Source organism: Triplophysa dalaica, chromosome 4 (assembly GCF_015846415.1).
Source record: "Triplophysa dalaica isolate WHDGS20190420 chromosome 4, ASM1584641v1, whole genome shotgun sequence".
NCBI classification, from domain to species: Eukaryota; Metazoa; Chordata; class Actinopteri; order Cypriniformes; family Nemacheilidae; genus Triplophysa; species Triplophysa dalaica.
The window spans coordinates 26,118,926-26,140,260 of NC_079545.1; the positions used below are offsets into that span (position 1 = coordinate 26,118,926).

General features: G+C 38.1%; 1 protein-coding gene across 1 annotated transcript in view; it reads left to right on the plus strand.

The window, feature by feature from the left end:
• tmem8b (transmembrane protein 8B) overlaps positions 1–21,335 on the plus strand; it is a 120,232-nt gene that overhangs the window by 78,169 nt on the left and 20,728 nt on the right. The window contains exons 6-7 of the mRNA XM_056746407.1: positions 9,564–9,943; positions 18,902–18,998. Coding sequence (XP_056602385.1) covers positions 9,564–9,943; positions 18,902–18,998 — 477 coding nt within the window. The remainder of the gene's footprint in view (positions 1–9,563; positions 9,944–18,901; positions 18,999–21,335) is intronic.

Below are 21,335 nucleotides of genomic sequence, written 5' to 3' on the forward strand. Positions count from 1 at the left end.
AGTAACTATTTCATGTTCTTTATAGAGGCATCCCTTCTCCATTCATTGGGAATAATTGCTTCAGGATTGTACATTTTATTTTACAGAAATCCTAAAAAGTTTATCGTCTCCCAAAAACCATGTCCTTTTTTTGTCACATCCATAACGCATGTTTATTTCGCTTTTTCTAAATATATATTTTTCATAGACTGACTCTATCAACAAGGGTTCAGTAAAATATAAACAGATTGTTCAATATAATCTTACCAAATTCATTCTCTGAGCATTTTTATGTCATATCCATTACGCGAAATATCACGTACATAATGCTGGAATTGCCCTGATGATAACTTGCGTTTGTAATTGCGATTTGTCTGTTAAACTTCTGACTAGCACAACTTCTATGCCATTGAACGTGCCTTAACTGGAATGTATTTAATTGGCAGGTAGTGAAAACTTTACTTAGGTGTAAACTGAAAAAGATAAACTGCAACCTTACAGAGCAACCTGGTCGCACCAATTGCGTATACATAACACGCTGTTGCATTAGCGTCTAATACGTACGCCAAATTGCGATTTTGCGTGCATATGATACGCCAATGTTTGCTTGTAACTGGGTGGAGAGCAGCCATTTTAAAACGTACATGAAGAGGAAACACTGAAATAATTAAAATTATACTGTTAGGTTTAGGGTTTGGGTTATTGTAGAGGTTATAATATGCACGGACGCTAACATTAGGTTTAGGGTTTGGGGACAGGGTAATGAGACAAATTGCTGTTTAATATGCAAACACGCTCATTGGCGTATCATATGCACCAAAAATAGGCGTATTTATGCACGCAAAATCACAATTTGGCGTCCGTATTATATGATTAAGCACATCGCGTGTTATTTATACGCAATCGGTGCGAATGGGATGTACAGAGAATAAGAACTGTCTTGTACTTAGTCATGTTATGAAGTTCTTAATGTAATTTTGGGTGGTATTTTTGACATCCCTTCTCCTCTTTTTCTCATTTTTTACTGGACAAGGGTGTATCTCAGAGCCTAAGCAAAATCTGTTTGCCATTATATTTATGAAGACTGGATGGTCAGGTAGGATGTTATCAAGTTTGTGATTGACTCTTGTAATACTACTGAGTCATAAAGTATCATCCTGACATCTAGTGTCGTTGTAAAGCCCTTAAAATACTTAAAATAGTCTGTGCCCGGTTGCACGAAATCCCTTAAGTTAAGAAAACCTTTTGTAATACGTGTAAGGGAACCCTTAATGAGAACCGGGGTTCAAGAAAAAAGCTAAGAGTTTACTAAACGACGCCTGAAGGCAGTAAATAAGTGTTTACCCTTAACTGCTAAAGTGTTCCCTTAAGTTCTGTAATGTGTTGCCTTAAATTACTTTTTTATCTAAAAAAATTAAGGGACCAATACAACTCCCATAAGTCTCAAGCGCGATGAATTCTTTCATGTATTTTGAAGAGGAGGAATTAATGACGCTCATTTTCAAAGATAAATGAGACTGATGATGGGCTATTATTGAAATAAATATCAGTTTGTTGCGTTATAGCGGTTTCAGAGGGTGTTTTTCCTTTATGTGAGTTTATCTAAAACAATAACTTTAACGTCTTTAGTGTCGTATTTTTCATGTTAATATTGTCCACAATTCAAATGTTTTACTGTAATGATGTAATGTTTAATTTGTGGTCTATGTTTTATATCATAACTGTGGGAACTGCTGCTCTATTTCCATGTTTTGACATAAACTATCTTGGAATACTGGTGTTTAAACACTTAAGTAAGGGCGACGGTCAAAACCGTAGTTGCAATGCTCTCGAAGAAATTACTTCCCTTAGGGATTTCCCCCTCAAGAAAACTCTCATTTAAGGGTTTTCATGTAACCAGGCACCCAAACAGAAGAAACAGATGATGGGTGCTTAAACTTTCAAGTACAGTAAATCCTATGCTAAGGAACAAATAGCAGTCATCTAGATGCATCGACATCAGTAGAAGCCTTGTTCTGCTCTCTTAAACCTTTCCCTTCCCAGAGAACAGTTACCATAGCAATACAGCAGGAGTTGCTTCATCTCCTTTCCTTGACCTCTGGCTCAACAGAGGGTCTCGACCACCCCTGATCTTTGATAAGAGACACTTGCATAATTTCCACTGTGTTACAGTCATGTGCTGCATACCTCCTGTCCTTCCACCCGGAGTTCTCAGCTGCATTGCATAGCCTCATGACTTGGGGTGTGATTTGCATTGGCAGAAGTCTGGGGGAGGAATTTATTTGAGGAATGTGCACGTACCACCCACATCTCATCTGTCCGCTCCCCTTGTTCATATCCTCACACCACTGTGGGAGTAATGAAAATCTCAGTTTGTGCTCAAGTATAAGATCCGACATTTTCCATATTTTTTTAAATCAGCATTGTTGGACTACTTTTATTGTGCTTTGTATTTTCACATTTATCAAAACCGGTGGCCATAGCAGCCGATCACTAACAGGATTTTCCATGGTATATAAATAGGATGTATACATAGTTTGGCTGATTTCAAAGATGAATGGATAGATTGTAGCCGACCAGCCTGCTAATATATTGCCTTCATATTGCCTTCTTAATCTCAGTGACATATTCGCTCTTTTCACTTTGCATTTAAATCAATACTGGGCCCAGCACACTTTCATTAGAAAGCACAGGATAATGCACACAATGCTTTATTGGTGCCCCATGTGGTATGAGACTCGAAGTGGAAGGAAATGAGAAACAATAACATAGTGAACCGCAGTGCCTGAAATGACCATTCTCTCCTGTGCTTTCACCATCATAGATAATAATAGGTTCCTTCAGTAACTCAACGTGAAGAAGGGCCCAAAGCACTCTCGCTCTGCCTACACCACCGCAGCAATGTTTTCTTTCTTTCTTTGCAGTCGTTTTTAATTGCTATACAAAGCTTTTGACCTTTTATATTTCATGAATGACTGTTGACGTGCACTTCCACAGATGAAAAGTGTAGCCGCGGTCTTTGACGTTACAATGAAGTATGCACGTTAGAATTAATTGCGTACAGTCTAATAAACAAAAAATACATTATTAATTGAGCACCCCGTCTATGCCTTGAGCTCCGAAAATGTACCACTTGAAAAAGAAATATCCGTTAGCGGAGGTGTGCATAATGCATTCAATGTTGAATAACAGTTGAGACTCATTCCCACTCTAGGCATTCCATCTCCTCTAATTTGGGGAACATTTGATCGTATATATTAGCAGTGCCATTAAAGCGTGGCTTTGTTAAACTGATGCAGCATTAGCTCAGGGCACTTGTCAAAAAGTGAAACTTTGATCCAACTCAGGAAGGCAATCTCAAGCTACTGGAAGGCAGCTTTTTCATTTACATAACCAGATGCTGGATTCATCAAACGGTCAAAAACCAGTGAAGTTTTTAACTTGCGAACAGAGCGATGCACAAAAGTTGAGAAGGAGTAATGATAGGCATTGGCATTACAAAGAGATGTTTTCTGATTTGGTTGAAATTCTCACGTTGAGTGAGCAATGTACAAACATTCACTGACAACCACATCAGAATAATATTGTTGAGTTTGAAATCTAATAGCAATGTTTGCAAAAGTCTCTGCTGGCAAAAATTGAAAGAATTTGAGGCTCTTATACGAGAAAATTTCATGGTTTTCCTCCAGCATTTTTTTCTTGTTCATCGTGAGTCTGTCATGTCTATCGAAACACGTTTTCAATGTTGTGAAAGTCGAGCATGTTACATCTCAAGAGAGACTTATTAGAGATGAGTGGTCTTTTGTCAACTTACATTGAATATCCAGTGGGAGGCGGGAAACCTTTTCCATCGTGTTTGCAAAAGGAAGCTCTGAACGCAACGCCCCTTGACAAACACATCACAGAGCTTTTTAATCTTGTATGTTCTTGAAGAGCTCTTGCTAAAGGAATACTAAATCACATAGCTGTGACAGTTCATATGTGTGGCCTATGTTGGTTCTGAGTAGCACTAATCTTACTAGCGCAGACTGCAAAAAAACTAAAAGAATTTTAGGTGGCGTTATGGAATAAATCATCTACACTTCTATTGCATAAAATTAAATAATTGTCACAGAATCACCTGGAACTACAGACGAGGGAGAATTTCTAAAATAACACAAGTTCAAAAGAACACGGGAGTAAACACAGGTAATCCCAATTTCCAAGAACACAGCACGCAAAATAATGTAAAAGTAGACAAGACAATGGCTGATTCCGAAATCGCATATTCAATGAATAGGTACTCAATTTCAGTAGGTGCGTACTCAACGGGGCAAATTTTATTTTTACTTTTAAAAGTATTTGATCCCCTGCTGACTTTGTAAGTTTGCCTGCTTAAAAAGAAATGAAGGGTCTATAATCTTTATGGGGGGTTCATTTTAACTGATTCGGTCAGAATACTTTTAAAAAATCATGGAAAAAAATGTGTTGTAAAGGTTATTAATTGATTTGCATTTCATTCAGATAAATAAGTATTTGATCCCCCAACAAAACATAACTTTGTGCTTCCAAACAAGGGTTTCTCCACCAAGTACAGAGGTAAGACATTTCTAGTGTTGATCATGATCTAGTTAAGGGAAAAGAGGTTCTCGTCCAAGATTTCACAGTACATGTGCCTGTCCCTCAGCCCCTCAATGCGGTGAAGTCATCCTGAGACCGTAGCAGAGATAAAAAGCCCTAAAGCATAATGTTTCCAACACTGTGCTCCTCTTTAGGGATGATGTTTTTGAGGTCATAGTCAACATTTCTCTCTGAACAAACACAGGAGTCCATTTTGGTCTTAAGCAGTGCCAGCACTTTCGCCAAAGCCTTTTCTGAATCTCTTTGATGTTTGTTTTCAAATTTCATACGAGACAGACAGGCCTTCTCGGGCAGGAGGACCTTGCGGGTGCTTCAGGATTTCCTGAAGGGGGGAACACAGGAGAAACAGGCAGAGGAAAACACCGTGGGGAAAAAGGACCATGACAAAAAATGTATTCTGTGGTTTTCCTAAAGCAACACCAATGATCACTGCATTATATTGCATTTTTTATACATGAAAGCACACAAAAGTTATACTTTTTCCTGAGAAAACCTTCCCTTTGACACACACTTTGATGTTGATAAGGACTTTATAAGCGGCAGAATGTTTGGTTGCTAGGTAACCACCACATGACAAAGAAATCTTGACAATTGCCCCATTTATAACGTTCCACATCCGTATCTATATATAAATAGGTAAGCGAATGAGTCAGTGATTACTGATGAAGCTCTCACATGCCATTTATGTACCCTGACCTGTTAAAAGAAGGTTTCAGTGGCAGTGAAAGCATCGGTGGCCAAACAGCTGCTGAACAGAACACTTGATGACAAATTTTCATGCAAACCTGACGGCGTGTTCATGTGCTAGTCCTCAATGATGGCCTCCACTCACTAATTGTGATTCTTTGCCCATCATTGCTTTTGTCAGTAATAACTATAATGACATTTCATGACAAAATAGAAGTAATTACAGAGAAGCAAAAAGGCTTGATTTGATCAGACGGGAAAGCCTGGTAAGCATTGCAGGATTTGCGCTTTAATTGAGTCTTGGGCAGGCCAGATTTCAGTTTCACTGTTCAATGTCAGAATTAAAACAGGACATTTACAACTTTGGCCCCTGACATTTGTCCTCAACTAATTTGCATGTTTGAACTTAATGACCACCAACAGAATATGTGATGGGAATTTTTGCAAAGTGACTTTTTTTAAAGAGATCCTTCTTTGGTTTATGGAGTGTCCAACAAGTTTATTTACATAGAAGGTGTAAAAACACTATTATGTCTTAATAATAGGCAGACTCTCAAATGATTCGTTCCGCGATTCATCTGTCTGATCCCCTTCTATCCGCTAGCCTAGTGTCATGTGATAGGTCAGATGGTGTGGTCCGTTGTGATTGGTGTTCAGCATGTGCCGCAAATGGAAGGCCTAACATTATTACGGTTTACAGGTGGTTGGATATTATATACAGTGTATAGACAGAGATGGTGGGGATTTTACCTTACCAGTTACAGCCCGAGTCTGAAAAAAAAACATCCGAAGAGGATAGTAGATAATAGATAGACGATAATAGATTGAACACTTAAATTAGCCGAGTTCATAGCTAGATGAACAAACTGTTATAACCCAGAAATAACAATACATGTTAATGTTAGCGTTATATGCATTAGCTTAACACAGACATAAGGTACACAAATATTTGTTGAAGTTAAGACAAATATAAATAGTCAGAGTAGACTTTTTTACAAGCCAATAACTTTGTCATTCATTCCCCTTTGGACTTACAACTAGGCAGAATACTTTTCGTATGAGAACAATAAGCCCGGTTTCACAGACACAGTTTAGCTTAAGCCTTGACTCTGAAACCGGGCCTAAGTATGGTTTAAAAATAATTTAATAGTACATTCTTAATAAATGCACACTGTATGTGCCTTGGTATACTGATAATCATTCAATAGTTCTGCTCTACATTGTAGATTCAGGTGGTGATGCACTAACAATGATTACCAATTCTACTTTGATGCTACATAAAAATTGGGTCACCAGAAAGCATCAACGTATAGGAGCTCTGCATTGACTGACATTTAATTACACTTATCCTAACCATGATAATATTTATCCTGTTGCAAGTATGGTGAGTTACTCATGACTTACAGTGCTGTTTTAGATTTCTTGTTGCTCAAGGATATAGTTCACCCCAAAACCTTTTTTAATTGTTCCAAAACTGTATTCACGAGTTCACCTATGCAGATAATAATGGTTAGCAGAAGTGTAAATGGTATGCGTGTTTGGCGTGCTGTCCAAGGGAGCGGGCTCCGAACTCGCTGGTTCCTTCTGAAACCGGAACACTCCCCCCGCTAGGGTGAGTGTCCCGAGCTCGGAAACGGCCCGAACCCAGAGCAAACCCCCCCCAGATTCTGCTAACGGAGTGAGTTCGGGGAAGGAGCTGGGGGGGTGTTTGAAACTGTAGAGATGTCGCAGGTAAGAAGTTTTTCTTATTTATGGGCTGGCTCGCTTAGCCGGTAGGGTGGAAGCCATGATTACTGATTGCGAACCAGCCGGGTTTGATTATATGCTCCGGCTCCTCCCGAACTTTGTTTATAAAACATCATTAAATTTCTTTGTTCTGATGAACACAGAGAAGGACATTTGAACGAATGCTAGTAACCAAACAGTTCTTGGACCCCATTGACTACCTTAGAAGGAAAAATAACTTTATTTGTTTTTCTGTTGAACACAAAATAATAATAATGGACAGCAAACATTTCTGAGGCACTGTTGAATACCATTATCATTTTTCCTATGGTAGTCAATAGGGTCCAAATACTGTTTGGTTACAAGCATTCGTTCAAATGTCCTTCTCTGTGTTCAATCAAACAAAGAAATATATACAGGTTTGTAACACATAGAGAGTGAGTAATTCATGACAGAATTTTCATTTTTGAGTGAACTGTTCCTTTAATCCAAAGTCCAGCCACAATTGTTGAAAGCATTTTCTCATCCCTGGTTCAAGGGTTGGCCCTGCATTCAGTCAATTTTGTTACTTCTAGTAGTTTGCTTTGTAAAATCCAACAGTTTTGCATCTTATTACTGCTGTAACATGGGGTGGATTTAGTTTCATTTGCCCACTTTCTCATTTATTTCAATGTCAAAATTTGGTTCATTCTGCCTACAATCACATTACCTGGTGGGGTATATTCTTTTTGTGAAAGTGCAAGCAATTTTGTTCTATTGAAACACCATTTCACTGACAGAACAAGTTAAAAGGTCTAAGTGCTCAATCAAATTAAACACAAATCACCGTAACAGCGTCTTCAAACAAAATAAAAGAAATTCTTCTCAACGTTAAATAGCACTAAACCTCTTATAATTCTGAATAACAAATCACCAACAGTGGGTAAATATAGCATCAATGTTTAAGAGCTTTCAAGCACCCTTTTGTGAGACATCACAACATTTAATTGTTTATGTGTGTACATGCATTATTTAGTTATATGCGCAGCATGTTATTCATGGAGTTAACCATTTTATTTCAATTTTAGGTCACAATTTTATGTTCTAAATGAAATAAAAAAATCTCCCAGAAATATGGTTGAATTTACCCTTACTTTGGAAGTTAATGAGGGCAAATGAAAACCAAGAATACTCGTATTGAAGGGTTAGAGACTTATGTAATACACTCTGAAACAGAGCTGTGCAAATAAAGTGACACAACATTTCATTAATATTTGTATTAATTTCAACCTGTTTGCTGCTTTTGTTATAGTACGAAAAAAAATCTTTATGGAAATCCTGAGTCCTCATCACTGAATGTTCAAAGCCCGGAGATAATCAAGAGACAATGACATGAGATGTAAATGATTTCCTTGTTGTCCTCAGTACCAATATCAATTCTGCTGCATTGTTTAGCAAATTTATATGAAATCAAAATCTGATTCATAATTCCTTCTAATTCGCAAAGTATACCATGTCACTACAAAGACTGCAATTAAAAGATGTTAAGAGCAATTACAACCTCAATTTTCTGTGTATTAGGACACAGTGATTCGGTAATGCGAAGAATAAATCACAATTCGAATAAACACTAAATCTACACAAGGGGTGGTAGATTTTCTTGTCTGGTGTGAAATATCAGATAGACATATGCTCTCCTCCAGGACCGTATACTAAGCCTTGTGAAAGGGGTGGACCTTTTATGAAAAAGTAGACCTTTTTTGTTGTTTCCCCCCACATTTATTATTTAATTTTGAGGTCCAAATACTTTTCATCAGTTTGCTCTGCATCAGTTTGCATTTTCACTGTCAACAATTTTGTTTTTGGGAAATTATTTCATGTGACTAAAGTTGACAAAGACATGCTGTGAGATCAGCATCGAAAAACATGTATAAAAAGTAAATGTTCCCGTACGTAAAAAATAATAAAATAAACGCTTAAGATATGTGACTGAAAATGTAGAAGAGTTAGTTTGGCGAAAGGTGGATTCAAACTTGGTTGATAGGGACAAAACTAAAATTACTTGTCACACTTCATCCTCACTGCGCAGCTGAAGCTGGTGAGGAAATGATGTTGTTTTTGTATTAACATTTGTTGTGCTTCTGACATCCATTTAATCCTAATTATTGGCAGTTGGTATTTAAAAGGACACATTTTCATTACAAAAATTCCCCCAAAAACTGACTTAAATTCTTACCCTTTGACAGTGAGGGGTGGGTCGTTCGAACTCACTTTTAGCAATCATTTGGCAATCTGTCATCTCCAAGCAGACTTTTAAAGACAGGCAAAATATGTCTCTACTGAAAATTCTGGTTAGATTTAAAAGGACCGGTAGATGACATGAAGATGCTTTTTGCCTTAGAGTAACACAGTTTGATAGTTCAAGCTGTCAACTCCAGTCCAGGGATTCGTCAAAGTTGAAGACATCTTTGTTTTATCTCTATAATACATTCCTTTCAACTAGTTTAAAGTTCCTCTGTAGGAAACGTGTGGTGTTTCAATTTTAAATACCTCCTTTGAACTTTTCTTTGCAGATTGTTCCAAGCCCACTGTTACCAAAGGCTCCTCAGCCATGAACATGCCTCAGTCGTTTGGCACTGCGATGGGCTTCTCTCTTTCGGAAACTCTTCCTGCCGCCGGCCTGCCTAGCTTGCCCCAGAACAATTCAGATCAAGGGACTTTACTAAAATCTGAAGACAGCATCACTTATTTAGCACCAACAGCTGATACAAATAAATGTTGGCCTATCAGACCAACACTGCGGAACGAGCTGGACACCTTTTCAGTTCATTTCTACATCTTCTTTGGACCCAACATCTCCATCCCTCCAGACAGGGCAGCCATATTTGCCATCAACCTCATGCCGGTGTTGGATAGCGGAGGTGTTCTGAACATGGAGCTTAAACTCAATGTGGTAAGTTTAAATGGCTTAAAATGTAAAAAGTTGTGCATTTTTGTAACGTTGCTTTCTGGTGACAACTGTTAATTCTCATTTAATTTAATTACACGTTATCTCCTTAGTTTTTGAACTTACATATTGAAAACATATTGCATGAAGCTATTTTTATATCTATTTGTGTCATTTTGTTTAGGTGTAAACTTTTAAAGGGCATTACTGTAACACTTTCTTTTTTAGATGTGCCTAATTTATGTTTAAAGGATTAGCTTGTTTCAGTCACTGTGATTCTTGTTGTAAATCTGTAATCCCCCTAAATCTGTCAGAGTATTACTAGCCAAATCTCCATCAGAAAGTAGCTAAATTCTTTATAGATTTACTGGAAAACGCAGGTAAATGAGAAAACAGCAAACTTGACCGAGAAAGTTACGGTTATCAGTAATGACATACAGAACAAATTGTGGTCAGTAACGTAATCCCTTAGGTTACACATTTCTTGTAATGTAATCTGACTACTTTTTGATTGTATTTAGATTACATTTGTTTACAAGTGCCTGTTTTATCTTTACCTGTTGTATCTGTGGACACAACACTTTCTTGTTACATTTTAAAACATGAAAGTGATATTAAATTATATTAAGTACTATACATTAGTCAAATGCCTTTATACCGAATGACTGCAATACAACAGCACATGTAATGACACTGAAAATTGTTAAAGAATAGAAAAAAGGCCTTGAAGTGTAGATATCAAGTTTTGATACCAAATCAATGTAAATGGGTGTAATATTCATGCAGTGATGGTTAAAACAAAAGGTATTCAGACGGCATTCTGAAAATAAGATTTTAATCTAAACATAACTATTTTGTCTACATCATTTAGATTCATAAATACCTGCATATACTATAGCCACATTAGTAACGGTTTGCTAAAAGCAAGTGTAAATGTTCACAACAGACTCGATTACAAATGACAGGTACACACAGTCACAAAAAAACAAAACCAAGGATGTGAAATATTAAATGTATCACTCGCCTGTGCGTGTGATTATTTATTATAAATCCAATTTAAACAATGGAGAACATATGAATATTTTTTACATGTATTACCTTTGTGAAAAAGAAGTTTGTAAATGGATGATATATTGTGAATGCTGGGAATGGACAATTCAGAAGCACAAATCTATTTGGATTTCAGTTTCGCAATGAATGTTGTGATTTACGCTAATTGCGCAAATCATAGTATTATTGTTGCTAGGTTGTGAAGATTAACACTGTTCTTGAACAATACAAAGCGAACATAAATGCTTCTAAACAAAAACATCGTGGGTGGTTGTCTTAACAGTTAAAGTGGTAGTCTTAACAAAAAAATGAAAGGTAATCTTTAATGCAATCTATGTAATGTAATCTGTAAAAAAAATGTAACTGTACTCTTGTACTCTTGTACACTGTACAAGTATTTTAAAATGTAACGTGATTCAATTACAAAAACTTGATTTTTGGAATCTGATTACGTAGTCAAGATTACAAGTAATCAATAACTACCCAGCTCTCTGAATTTTGCAGATGCTTTTATCAAAACTATTTACATTGCATACATCTTATTACTTTAAACCTGTGACTTCCGTGTCGCTGGTACTATACCAGCTGAGTTATGATAAAGCCACCCAACCATTTCTAAGGTGATTTTGTTCCCAAAAGATATATTTCGTTTAAAAAAGATATATTTCTAATGATAATGTTATATTATTAATATTTAAAAGATTCAAGAATAGAACTTTGGATCACTTCAGCTTGTGGGAGGCAGCAGCTCATTGCACCTTAGTCTGATTAATATGCAATGTTAGAAAGCGCTTGCCAACACCCAATTGCCGTAGAGGTGCGAACTAAACAGGATCTCGCAAATGTCACCATGTCCTTGTTTGTCTTTGGTTCTTGAGGACAAACGTACTGTAACTGCGACTTGATATAAGGATTCTAAGATTATTTAATCATTAAGATGTCACTAAAAACTCATTGAAAGTTTCCATATTAAATCAAGAAAGGAACATTGACCTTTTAATTAGTTTATGTCAAACCTTAAAGTCTGGTGAAGGCCGCAACTCTCAGAACGGCCTTTATACAGCTCTCTCGCTTTTATTGCTGCATTTAATAGATGTTTGCTGGAGTGACATTGAGCAGAAAAGGAGAGACCTCTGTGGCTGAGGTTACTAAAAGAAAAACCCACATGTGAGGCTTTTAGTAGCTAAAAGATGCTGCAGAGTGAATGAGAGTTATGACAGCATCGCTGAGGAGGAAGTGTTGCTAACATGTTTTTTTGACAGCTTAAAAGTCTAGGACTGCACTGATATAAAGCGTCATCACATAATGGTCTTTTTTATCCATTATTCCAGATTTGGTGAGTCGTTTAATCATTTCAACACTAGAATGAGTGTTTTATTGAGATGAACACTTCTTAAAAGATGTATAAAAATGTCAGGGTAAGCATGAGCGTGGGAGAACAGATATAAGTTAGGGATGTTTACGGTCCTTACTTTCTGGTCAAATCTGACCGTTTGCACAATATAATTTGTAGTTGGTCCCATAAGGTTCAAAACCCCTTCAAAACCATCAAACAGACCAGCTTGGCCAGGCAAGGTCATTCTAACGGTCTGTTGTTGATTGGTGAAGTCTGGTTGTTAAACTTCCCCAAAAGCAATGGACTGTTCATTGACTGTCTCTGGTGAGCTATATCAGGTCATTTGTCGTCGGTTATGGAGGCGAAGATTGAATTTCTCCAACATGCACTTTAGTGAGTAGCTGATGATTGGTGGTATTTTTGTCCTTTACTGGCTGAACTGGGCAATAACAAAAAGGTTATTTTACAGGTACAGACGGGCCCCTTGGGTGTGCGCCACAGTCATAAAGTAAATGATTTCCAATTTTTAGCCATATGCTGCCATCAGGGAAATATCTTGATAGGATGGATAGATGATGGATGTCTGCACTATTGACATAGCTCAGTTTTATAAGCACATGGCTTAATAGGAGCCGTTCCTGTTTCCACCAGCAGGCACACATCATCTTGAAGACTGAAGTGCTAATAGTCAGAAAGCGGGTAAGACCAGACAACGAATGTCTTTAAAAACAGCTTGTGTGATTACATTGATGCATTTGGGAAATCCGAAGCAACTTAAAATGTATTCTAGGTCTACAGTTTATCAGTACAAGAGTTGGAGTATCGACCCTTTGGCATTGGCATTAGTTTCAGCAAGCAGGAACACCTGAAGTTCAAATTACCCAGACAGAAATGAGCAGGGGAGAAATATCCACGATCTTGACAGGAAAACAAACAAATAATTGTGCTCATGTTTGCACACTGTATGCTAGAAAGTCTTGTAAGCCCTTGATATTACTTTCCTTACCACACATGAAATGAATTTCCAGTCCTGATTATCCTTGTTTGCTGAAATGTAATGAATGTTTTTTAGAAACTGTGTTACACTGTAAAAAGTAAAGATTTTTTGAGGAACCATTTTGGCTTCTTCACATTGCCACACTGGCAGAACCCTAATGGGAAATTCAAAGCACCGTTTAACGAAGGGCTGTTCTCTGAGGAACCCTCAAGGCTTTTGAGGCACCCTTTTATTAAAATGGTCTGGAACCCAGATGTGTAGTCCAGGCTATCAGCGGGTATACGGCGTATACCCACTTATTTTTCAGTCAGCATTGCGTATACCCGCTTCTAAATCCCCCCTGATGCTCAACATGCAGTAGTATCGAAGAGCCAAATTGCCAATTTTTCCCTAGGATGGTGAAGCCATGACCCACGCTACTCTGCCTCTTATTGGCTAGTAATCTCTGCCTTTACTGATAAGCTTGGTTAACTTTAGGCATGACGACGAATGAGCCAATCGGAGGCAGAGAAGGGCGGGTCATGCCGAGGTAAATATTTCTACAAGTTTACTTGAAATGATTTGTCTATTTGTGATGAATCGGTAAGATGAAGAGAGCGATCCAAGCAAATTTTCCTTTGAAAATGTTAAACGTGCTCGCGAATCAACATCAGCCAGCAGCTCAGCTAATGTTAGTGACGCTACACGTTATCTGTTTCAAATCAGCTGTTCAAAGACAAAAAAGAAACTACTGACTTGCCAAGTAAGAGAATATTTCACTAAAAATGCAAAGTTGTCCCTCACTAGTCTGTGGGCCAGTATTGGTTTAATATTCCATAGTCCTTCCTCCCTGAGATAAAGCAGCAGAAATTAAGTGACAATGATCAAATACTACTGACGGATTTTTGGGTAAACTAAATAGAGTAGTCTTAAAAGTCACTGTTTCTGAAACAGGGCGTTTTTCTGGGCAAACATTGAGAGTATACCCACTTCTCCAGGGACCACTACACCACTGCTGGAACCACCTTGGGTGCTAGGATGCACCATTTCTCAGTTTATCCTATTTTTTGTATTGCTATTCACAATATTTTAATAAGCAGAAATACTAAAACCAAATACAAGCAAACAGTTTATTGATAAACAACAATTGACACTGAATAAATATTCACTGAATTGTCAATATTGTACATCACATTTCTAAATTCATGAAATCACACGTAGAGTTAATATGGTTATGGTGATATTGTTATAAATTAAAAAATTTCATCTTAAAATTTACCACAATATACAATGCAATTTGTAACATATTCACTGGAAATTGACAATATTTACATAGGACATTAAGACTTAGCTTAGTGGTAAGAGCATTGCGTTAACAACGCAAGGTTGTGGGTTCGATCCCAGGGGATGCAAATGCCTATGTAAAATGTATAGGATAAAGCAATGTAAGTCGCTTTGGATAAAAGCGTCTGTCAAATGCCTAAATGTAAATGTAAATGTAAGACAGCTGAAGATAACTTAATGCTCTGCTTCTGATATTCCCGAAAATGGAATCTCTCATAGCATGGCCCGTGGTATTTTCATTATATTATAAACAGGCTCAAAATGCTTTCAGAAAGAGGAATTCTATTTCAATTAAAGCAAAGTGACAATTGCTCAGAGGGTCAGAGAAATCTGTAACAGCACAAATGACATTCTGGATCATCTCATTTCAACAATCCATATGATAGCACTGATGCCCAGAGTTAATGATTACTGAATGTACCTGGAAGGCAATGTTTGGAGACATTGCAATTTGTCTGCTGGCAGTATGACAAGACACCAGGCAAAAAGTTAAACATATTCTTATTGTCATTCATGGATGGCTTTCTTCTTTTTTCAGACTTTAATTTCACTCGAAGCAAAGTCTGATTTTGCACGATTCCACATTATTTTTACATGGGATAAATAGCATCATGATACAGTAAACAGGCAGCATGGCAGCATGGTGGTCTTTATAAATCTTTGATGAATAAATAAACATTTTCCTAGATTTAAATATGCTTTTATTTAGAAAAGACATTTAAATAACTTTTTTATCAACGAATTGTTTTGATTCAGCATACAGAAGAATGCAACTGTAAAGATCTTACTTCAACTTTCTCAAAATTTCTGGACTTGTGAACTGTTTGATTCAACTGCTTTGGCAGGCTTTTTGGGAAAAACATACAACAGCATTTGCGCGCTGTGCCCTCGGCTCATGAGTTTGTCGTCAACATGCACAACTGAGAGAAAACCAAGAAAGGTGCGAGATGAGCCAGGGCGTCATGCTAATGAGCTGCAGAAAAGGCCATGAGATATAAAGAGTTCTTGTGTTTATGTGTGCAAGGAATCTATCTTTTGTGAAGGTGAGTCTGTGTCCATGGGGGTGTGTGTGTCAAGAAGTCCCCCCGCCAAGGGTGCTCTGAGTGCCTTTCATGGACAGTTTGAGGTCAAGTCTGATTCAGGCGTGCCCTCAGTTCTTAAGTGATTTCTCCAGCAAGCAAGTTCTTCATTTTCCCTGGATAATTACGTCCTTCGAGTATGAAGGCAGCGAGCTGATGCACTCAGTACTGCAACTCTCAGAAGACAGTCTGCTGGACAAAATGCGATATCAGCGGGCACAATTCATTCCCTATGAAGTCTTTTTTATCTGATTTACCTCATTTGTCCTCCCATTTGTCTGTAATTGTTCTTCTATCTTTTGTTCTTCAAATCATTGACCTCTCCTTGCATCCTATTAGATTCAATCAATCATTTAAAGTGTTCCTAATCACTGTGACAGCCTTCTCAACATCTGCACATTAAGTACAATGTGCCATCAATTTGATTAATGTCCAAGAAGTTATTTATATTTGTCTTTTTGATTTACAGTAGTTATAAATTAAAAGCATAATGCAAAACAAAACTAATTAATTTTCTCCTGTTATTGACATTATTTGTTTTCAATGACAGTTTATTTGCAAGTCACCAGGTGCTACCCTGTCTATTAACTGCCAATACTGCGGTACATGTAGCTTTCACATTTGACAACCTTCTTGTGGTCACTCAAGTTCGGAGTGTGGAATAAAACTTTTGTGGGCCGTTATTTTTGATAGCGGCTTGAATGACAGCCAAGAGCTGCCCTGAGTGAACCTAGCTGGTCATCCATCATTGTTAAAAATTTACATTTCAGATAGGGGTTTGGTAAGAGGCCAGCTCAACACAGGTGCTTGGCACAGCATTGACATTAAAACACTCCGCGTTGACTATTGAGAACAAGAGATGCCAAGAAATTTCAGCTGGTGTTGTAATGATAACTGAAAATACCAGCTTGAAGCTTTTGTTTCAGAAGATGGTGGTGTAGATTAGGATTATATGTTACGGACGTTCTTAAATTACAGAGAGTAGTCCTTTTGCTTTATTGTCTGTTTCACAGAGCTGTCAGGCTTCATGAGGAGAGAGAAAATGTCAGAGATTTCCAATGATGGTGACAAGTGGAAACTAAAGCCTGACAAAGCCAAGACTCCATAGAAGATTTTGTACAGTATAGCTTGATATTTTAAATTTAAATTGATTTGGGCGTAACAGGGGCACATTGTCACACTTTTTACATTAGTGAATATTTCATGGTAGAATAATATTTGAAAGTCAACTTCGATATAGACATATAATGTAGACTACTTCAAGTCCTGAGTAATATATTAATAATATACTATAATAATATAAATCCCTTATAGCACATACATCTAGGAGATGTCTATTTGACGTCTGCATTTTCATCTGGAAGATGAATTTATTTATTGTTCGCTCATCTGCATCTGCAGTACGTCTCAGAGACCTTTATGATTTCACATTTATGATTTAAAATGTATGTAAAACTGCCTTTTCTACCATATATCTCAAATTAATCTTGAAGCGGCCATTTCCCGCGATCACATTTTTCAACCTTTAGTTTTAATGTGTAATGTTGCGGTTAGAGCTTAAATAATACTTGCAAAATTATAAAGCACAAAGTTCAGTGCCAAGCGAGATATTGTCTTTAACAGAATTCGCTTTTCAAGGACTATACAGAGAGGCTGGAATCGAACTGCATCCCTCTAGTTCCCAGGTACTATTGAGAGTGTTTTTAATAACCTCCGTCAAAAAGGAATATGCCAAAAATGGGAGAAATGGAATAACCCTGGAGTTGTGTTTGGTTATCAGATTGTAAACATTTGACTGAGCTGCGCAATTACCTTCACTTTCAGCACAGACCTACAGCCGTTAATAAGAATTCAGCTCCACACATTCTAAGATAACCAACAGTCAAATAAAAGCTTCCATGAATTTAACATCGGCTGTGAAAGCTGTTCTGTGTAATACACTGTGTGTGTGTGTGTGCTTACCTCTTAAACACTTCTATGAAATGACATTTGAAGTCCTGATTGCAAATGTATCCATGGTCAATTTGTTTATTATCCAACTCGGGCCAAAAAGGCAAAACTAACACTTCTGTTATTAGTGTTAATTAATATAACCGGTCTGATGCCAATCGGTCTGGTGTCATTTTCCTCGCGGTAGTTGGAAAAAAATTGGGATCTCTAACAAAGATTGACATTTGCACATGCACTAGCAGACCTCAATTACACTTTGATCGATCTGCATGTTTTTAACTGATAAAGTGAAGTTGATGCCATTGTCACTGTTAATTGCTAAAAGCCAAAATTTATGAATAAACGTGCACTGGGAGGGGCATCGACCAATCACAACAGCCTGAGAAGCGTAAACTCGCTGATATGGTATGGGCGGGACATACAGTTCTTTAAGATTAGAAACATGAACATCCATCGTTAAACATCAAAAAAACATAATCAGAGTCTCAAAAACAGCAAAAGATATAAAGGTTATTTATAAGGGCATTAATCACAAAATATGAATTTGAATATTTCTTGTTAACATATAGCAAATGGATTCACATTTATTCCTCGTAAATTTTTCAGTTACTGCAGCACTGTTAGACGTCCACATTAGAGAGTGGAGCTTACGTTTCTAGAGGCCAGAGGCCCTGTTCGGCTTCTTTGGGATCTGTTATGTGCTTTCACACTACGACACGAGACAAGTCATTTAATTATTAATCATCGTTAGGCTGTCCAACTGCTTACTGCCTCATAGAATGTAATGAACATCTCTGATTAGCCAACCGAACATGGCAGTCTGCTTCAAAGTGCCTATTTACTCCTCTCTCTCCACAATTTGCATTTGAGGGAAAGAGTTCGCTAATTTGCCTTGTCCTGGATTCACTTATTCATCAAGCCTCTCTGTATTATTTATGAATCGTGTGAAAGCCGAACATCTTCATTTTCAGACGTCTGTAGATAGGGGATTTGCGGCTCAAGATGATTGGCCTTTAACACATCTATAAAGAAGCACTTTTCCTTTGATATTCCCATGAAATTATCACAACTTGAATGGTTATATCACAGGCTTCTCCCTAGCCCTCCAAACCCTTTTTTGACCTGCTTTTTCTCGCCCGCTGTCTACGTTTCAAAGTAACTTTTAATTGGCTTCGATGTCCACTTATCTTTATTGAAGTTGAAACTTATTTTCTCTGTTTTTCTTACAGTCTTCAGTGAGAGGGGAGAATATTACAATCTTTGGCTGCTTGAATCATGGAATGCCGCTGTCTCTTCATGACAACTCATCAGTCAGATGTGAATCTGGTAGGAGAATCTTACATTTCATTTAGTCTACGCGCTTAAAATATTGGCTTGTTATAACCCATTGTTGGTTCAAATATGGACAAACCCATCCGTTGGATTATATTGACATGTTTTTCTATGTATAACCCCAACAGTTGGGTGTAGGGCTGGGTGGTGTGACGTAGAATGCCGTAACGGCAGAAGATTATGACAACCGTGATAGATTTTTCTATTCTGTGTATTCCCTGGAATGTAATTAAGTAGGCGTGGTTAATTCGGCGCTCTGAAAATTGCAATTTATGATGAAAAAACGTGTGAATTAATCAATGCATAACAAATTAACAAACCAAACATTCTTTTAACCTTCTTTCCAGTCCGGCGAATTACACATGTTGTCTATCTTCCTACTGTAAACATATGATATAGCCAGAAGAAAAATATAAATTAATAACAAATCTTAATGGAACAAATCATAATTTGTACATTTTCATAACTTGCCTACATTTTAAGTCGAGCATTTAAACAAACTGTAATAAATATTGGTCATTCCGCCCACCACTAGTTGGGTGTGTCTACATCTGACCCAACCATTGGTTGAAACAACCCATCATTTTGAGAGTGTAAAAATCTTTTGCATTTTCATGTGTAATAACACTCTAGTCTGAACCAAGACAAAACACCTACATTCCATTCACTCTCCCTAAAATGCTTTATATGAAAATTACTTCCTCAGTTTGGCAAGCTGTAATCTGATTGTCTGGTTTTGCATATTGACGGGTTTGCATAATGTTTGTTTTTTGTTAAATATCAAGACAATTTCATGTTTTTTAAGTATTTTATACTTTTATGTTTATAAGAGGGGGGCACGGTGGCTTAGTGATTAGCACGTTCGCCTCACACCTCCAGGGTTGGGGGTTCGATTCCCGCTTCCGACTTGTGTGTGTGGAGTTCGCATGTTCTCCCCGTGCCTCGGGGGTTTCCTCCGGGTACTCCGGTTTCCTCCCTGGTCCAAAGACATGCATGGTAGGTTGATTGGCATCTCTGGAAAAATTGTCCGTAGGGTGTGAATGAGTGAGTGTGCGTGCCCTGCGATGGGTTGGCACTCCATCCAGGGTGTATCCTGCCTTGATGCCCGATGACTCCTGAGATAGGCGCAGGCTCCCCGTGACCCGAGGTAGTTCGGATAAGCGGTAGAAAATGGAATGGAATGGAATGTTTATAAGAGTGTAGTTTACAAGAAAGTAGCTCCGACAAAAACTCATTTTGTTTTGATTTTGATTGACTTTGCTAAAGTTTGTAAGGATAGACTATTGTAGACCTTTTGATAGATTCTGAGCAAGATAACTTTTTCCATAACTGTATGAAATCAATACTTATTACTTTGAATGGTCACACATTTTCAACTATTATACTCTACTAATGATAAACTCTTTCCTAAATTTAATGTACAACCATAACTTTAGTGTTTGATCACACAGTGTCACGTTTTTGTGTCTTGAATAGGCTGTATTATGGACCAGGTGTTCAGTCAAAGGTTTGGATGTAAAAATGTGAAGGGAAAAGCAAATTTTACATTTATTTCCAGTTGTCTTTTAAATTGTTTTGGGCTGATGCCCTTTGCTGTAATGTTCATAACTGTGAATTTATTACATTGCATGAAGTTCCCTCAGGCTTTGGTCCAAAACTATGCTACTGAAAGCAAAAAAGAAATTAAATGAATTTCATTCATTGAATTCTGACATCGCTCTACGGGTGACCAAGGTGGCGGCACGGGCCCTGGGTCGGGCGATGTCCACGGTAGTGGTCCAGGAGAGACACCCCCCAGTGTACCTTGCGCAGAAGAATGTCACCGAGAAAATCCACTCTCTTGATGCACCCGTCTCACAGGGTGGGTTGTTGGTAACACTGTCAAGGACTGTGCTCAGCAGTTTTTGACGGTGAAGAAGCAGACAGTGGCAATTAGCCCGCCTAGAGGCCTCCGAGATCCCGCATGACGTCTGTTTCGCGGCAGCCCAGGACCCCTTCGACATCGGCTCCGGTTCCTGTGCCCCCACAGGCGGCACCCCGGAAGCGGAGGTCGAGGGGGAAACCTCCACCCCGTCAGCAACCTTCTCGCGAGAAAAGGAACACTGACGGGAAAACCCCAGGGAGAACAACATAAGGCCCGACCTTCACAGCCATGGCTCTGATCCGTCGGTACAGAACGGCTCCTGCCTTGTCACCAAAGCCGGACCCTTTTCAGGGCCTGGCGCCCACTTAATCACAGAGTTTTTCCGTTCTCCCCAGGTGTACTTGCAGCCGATCGCACACCCCACTGGACTGTGCCCGGCATAATGGAAAGGCAGAGCCAACCTTCCC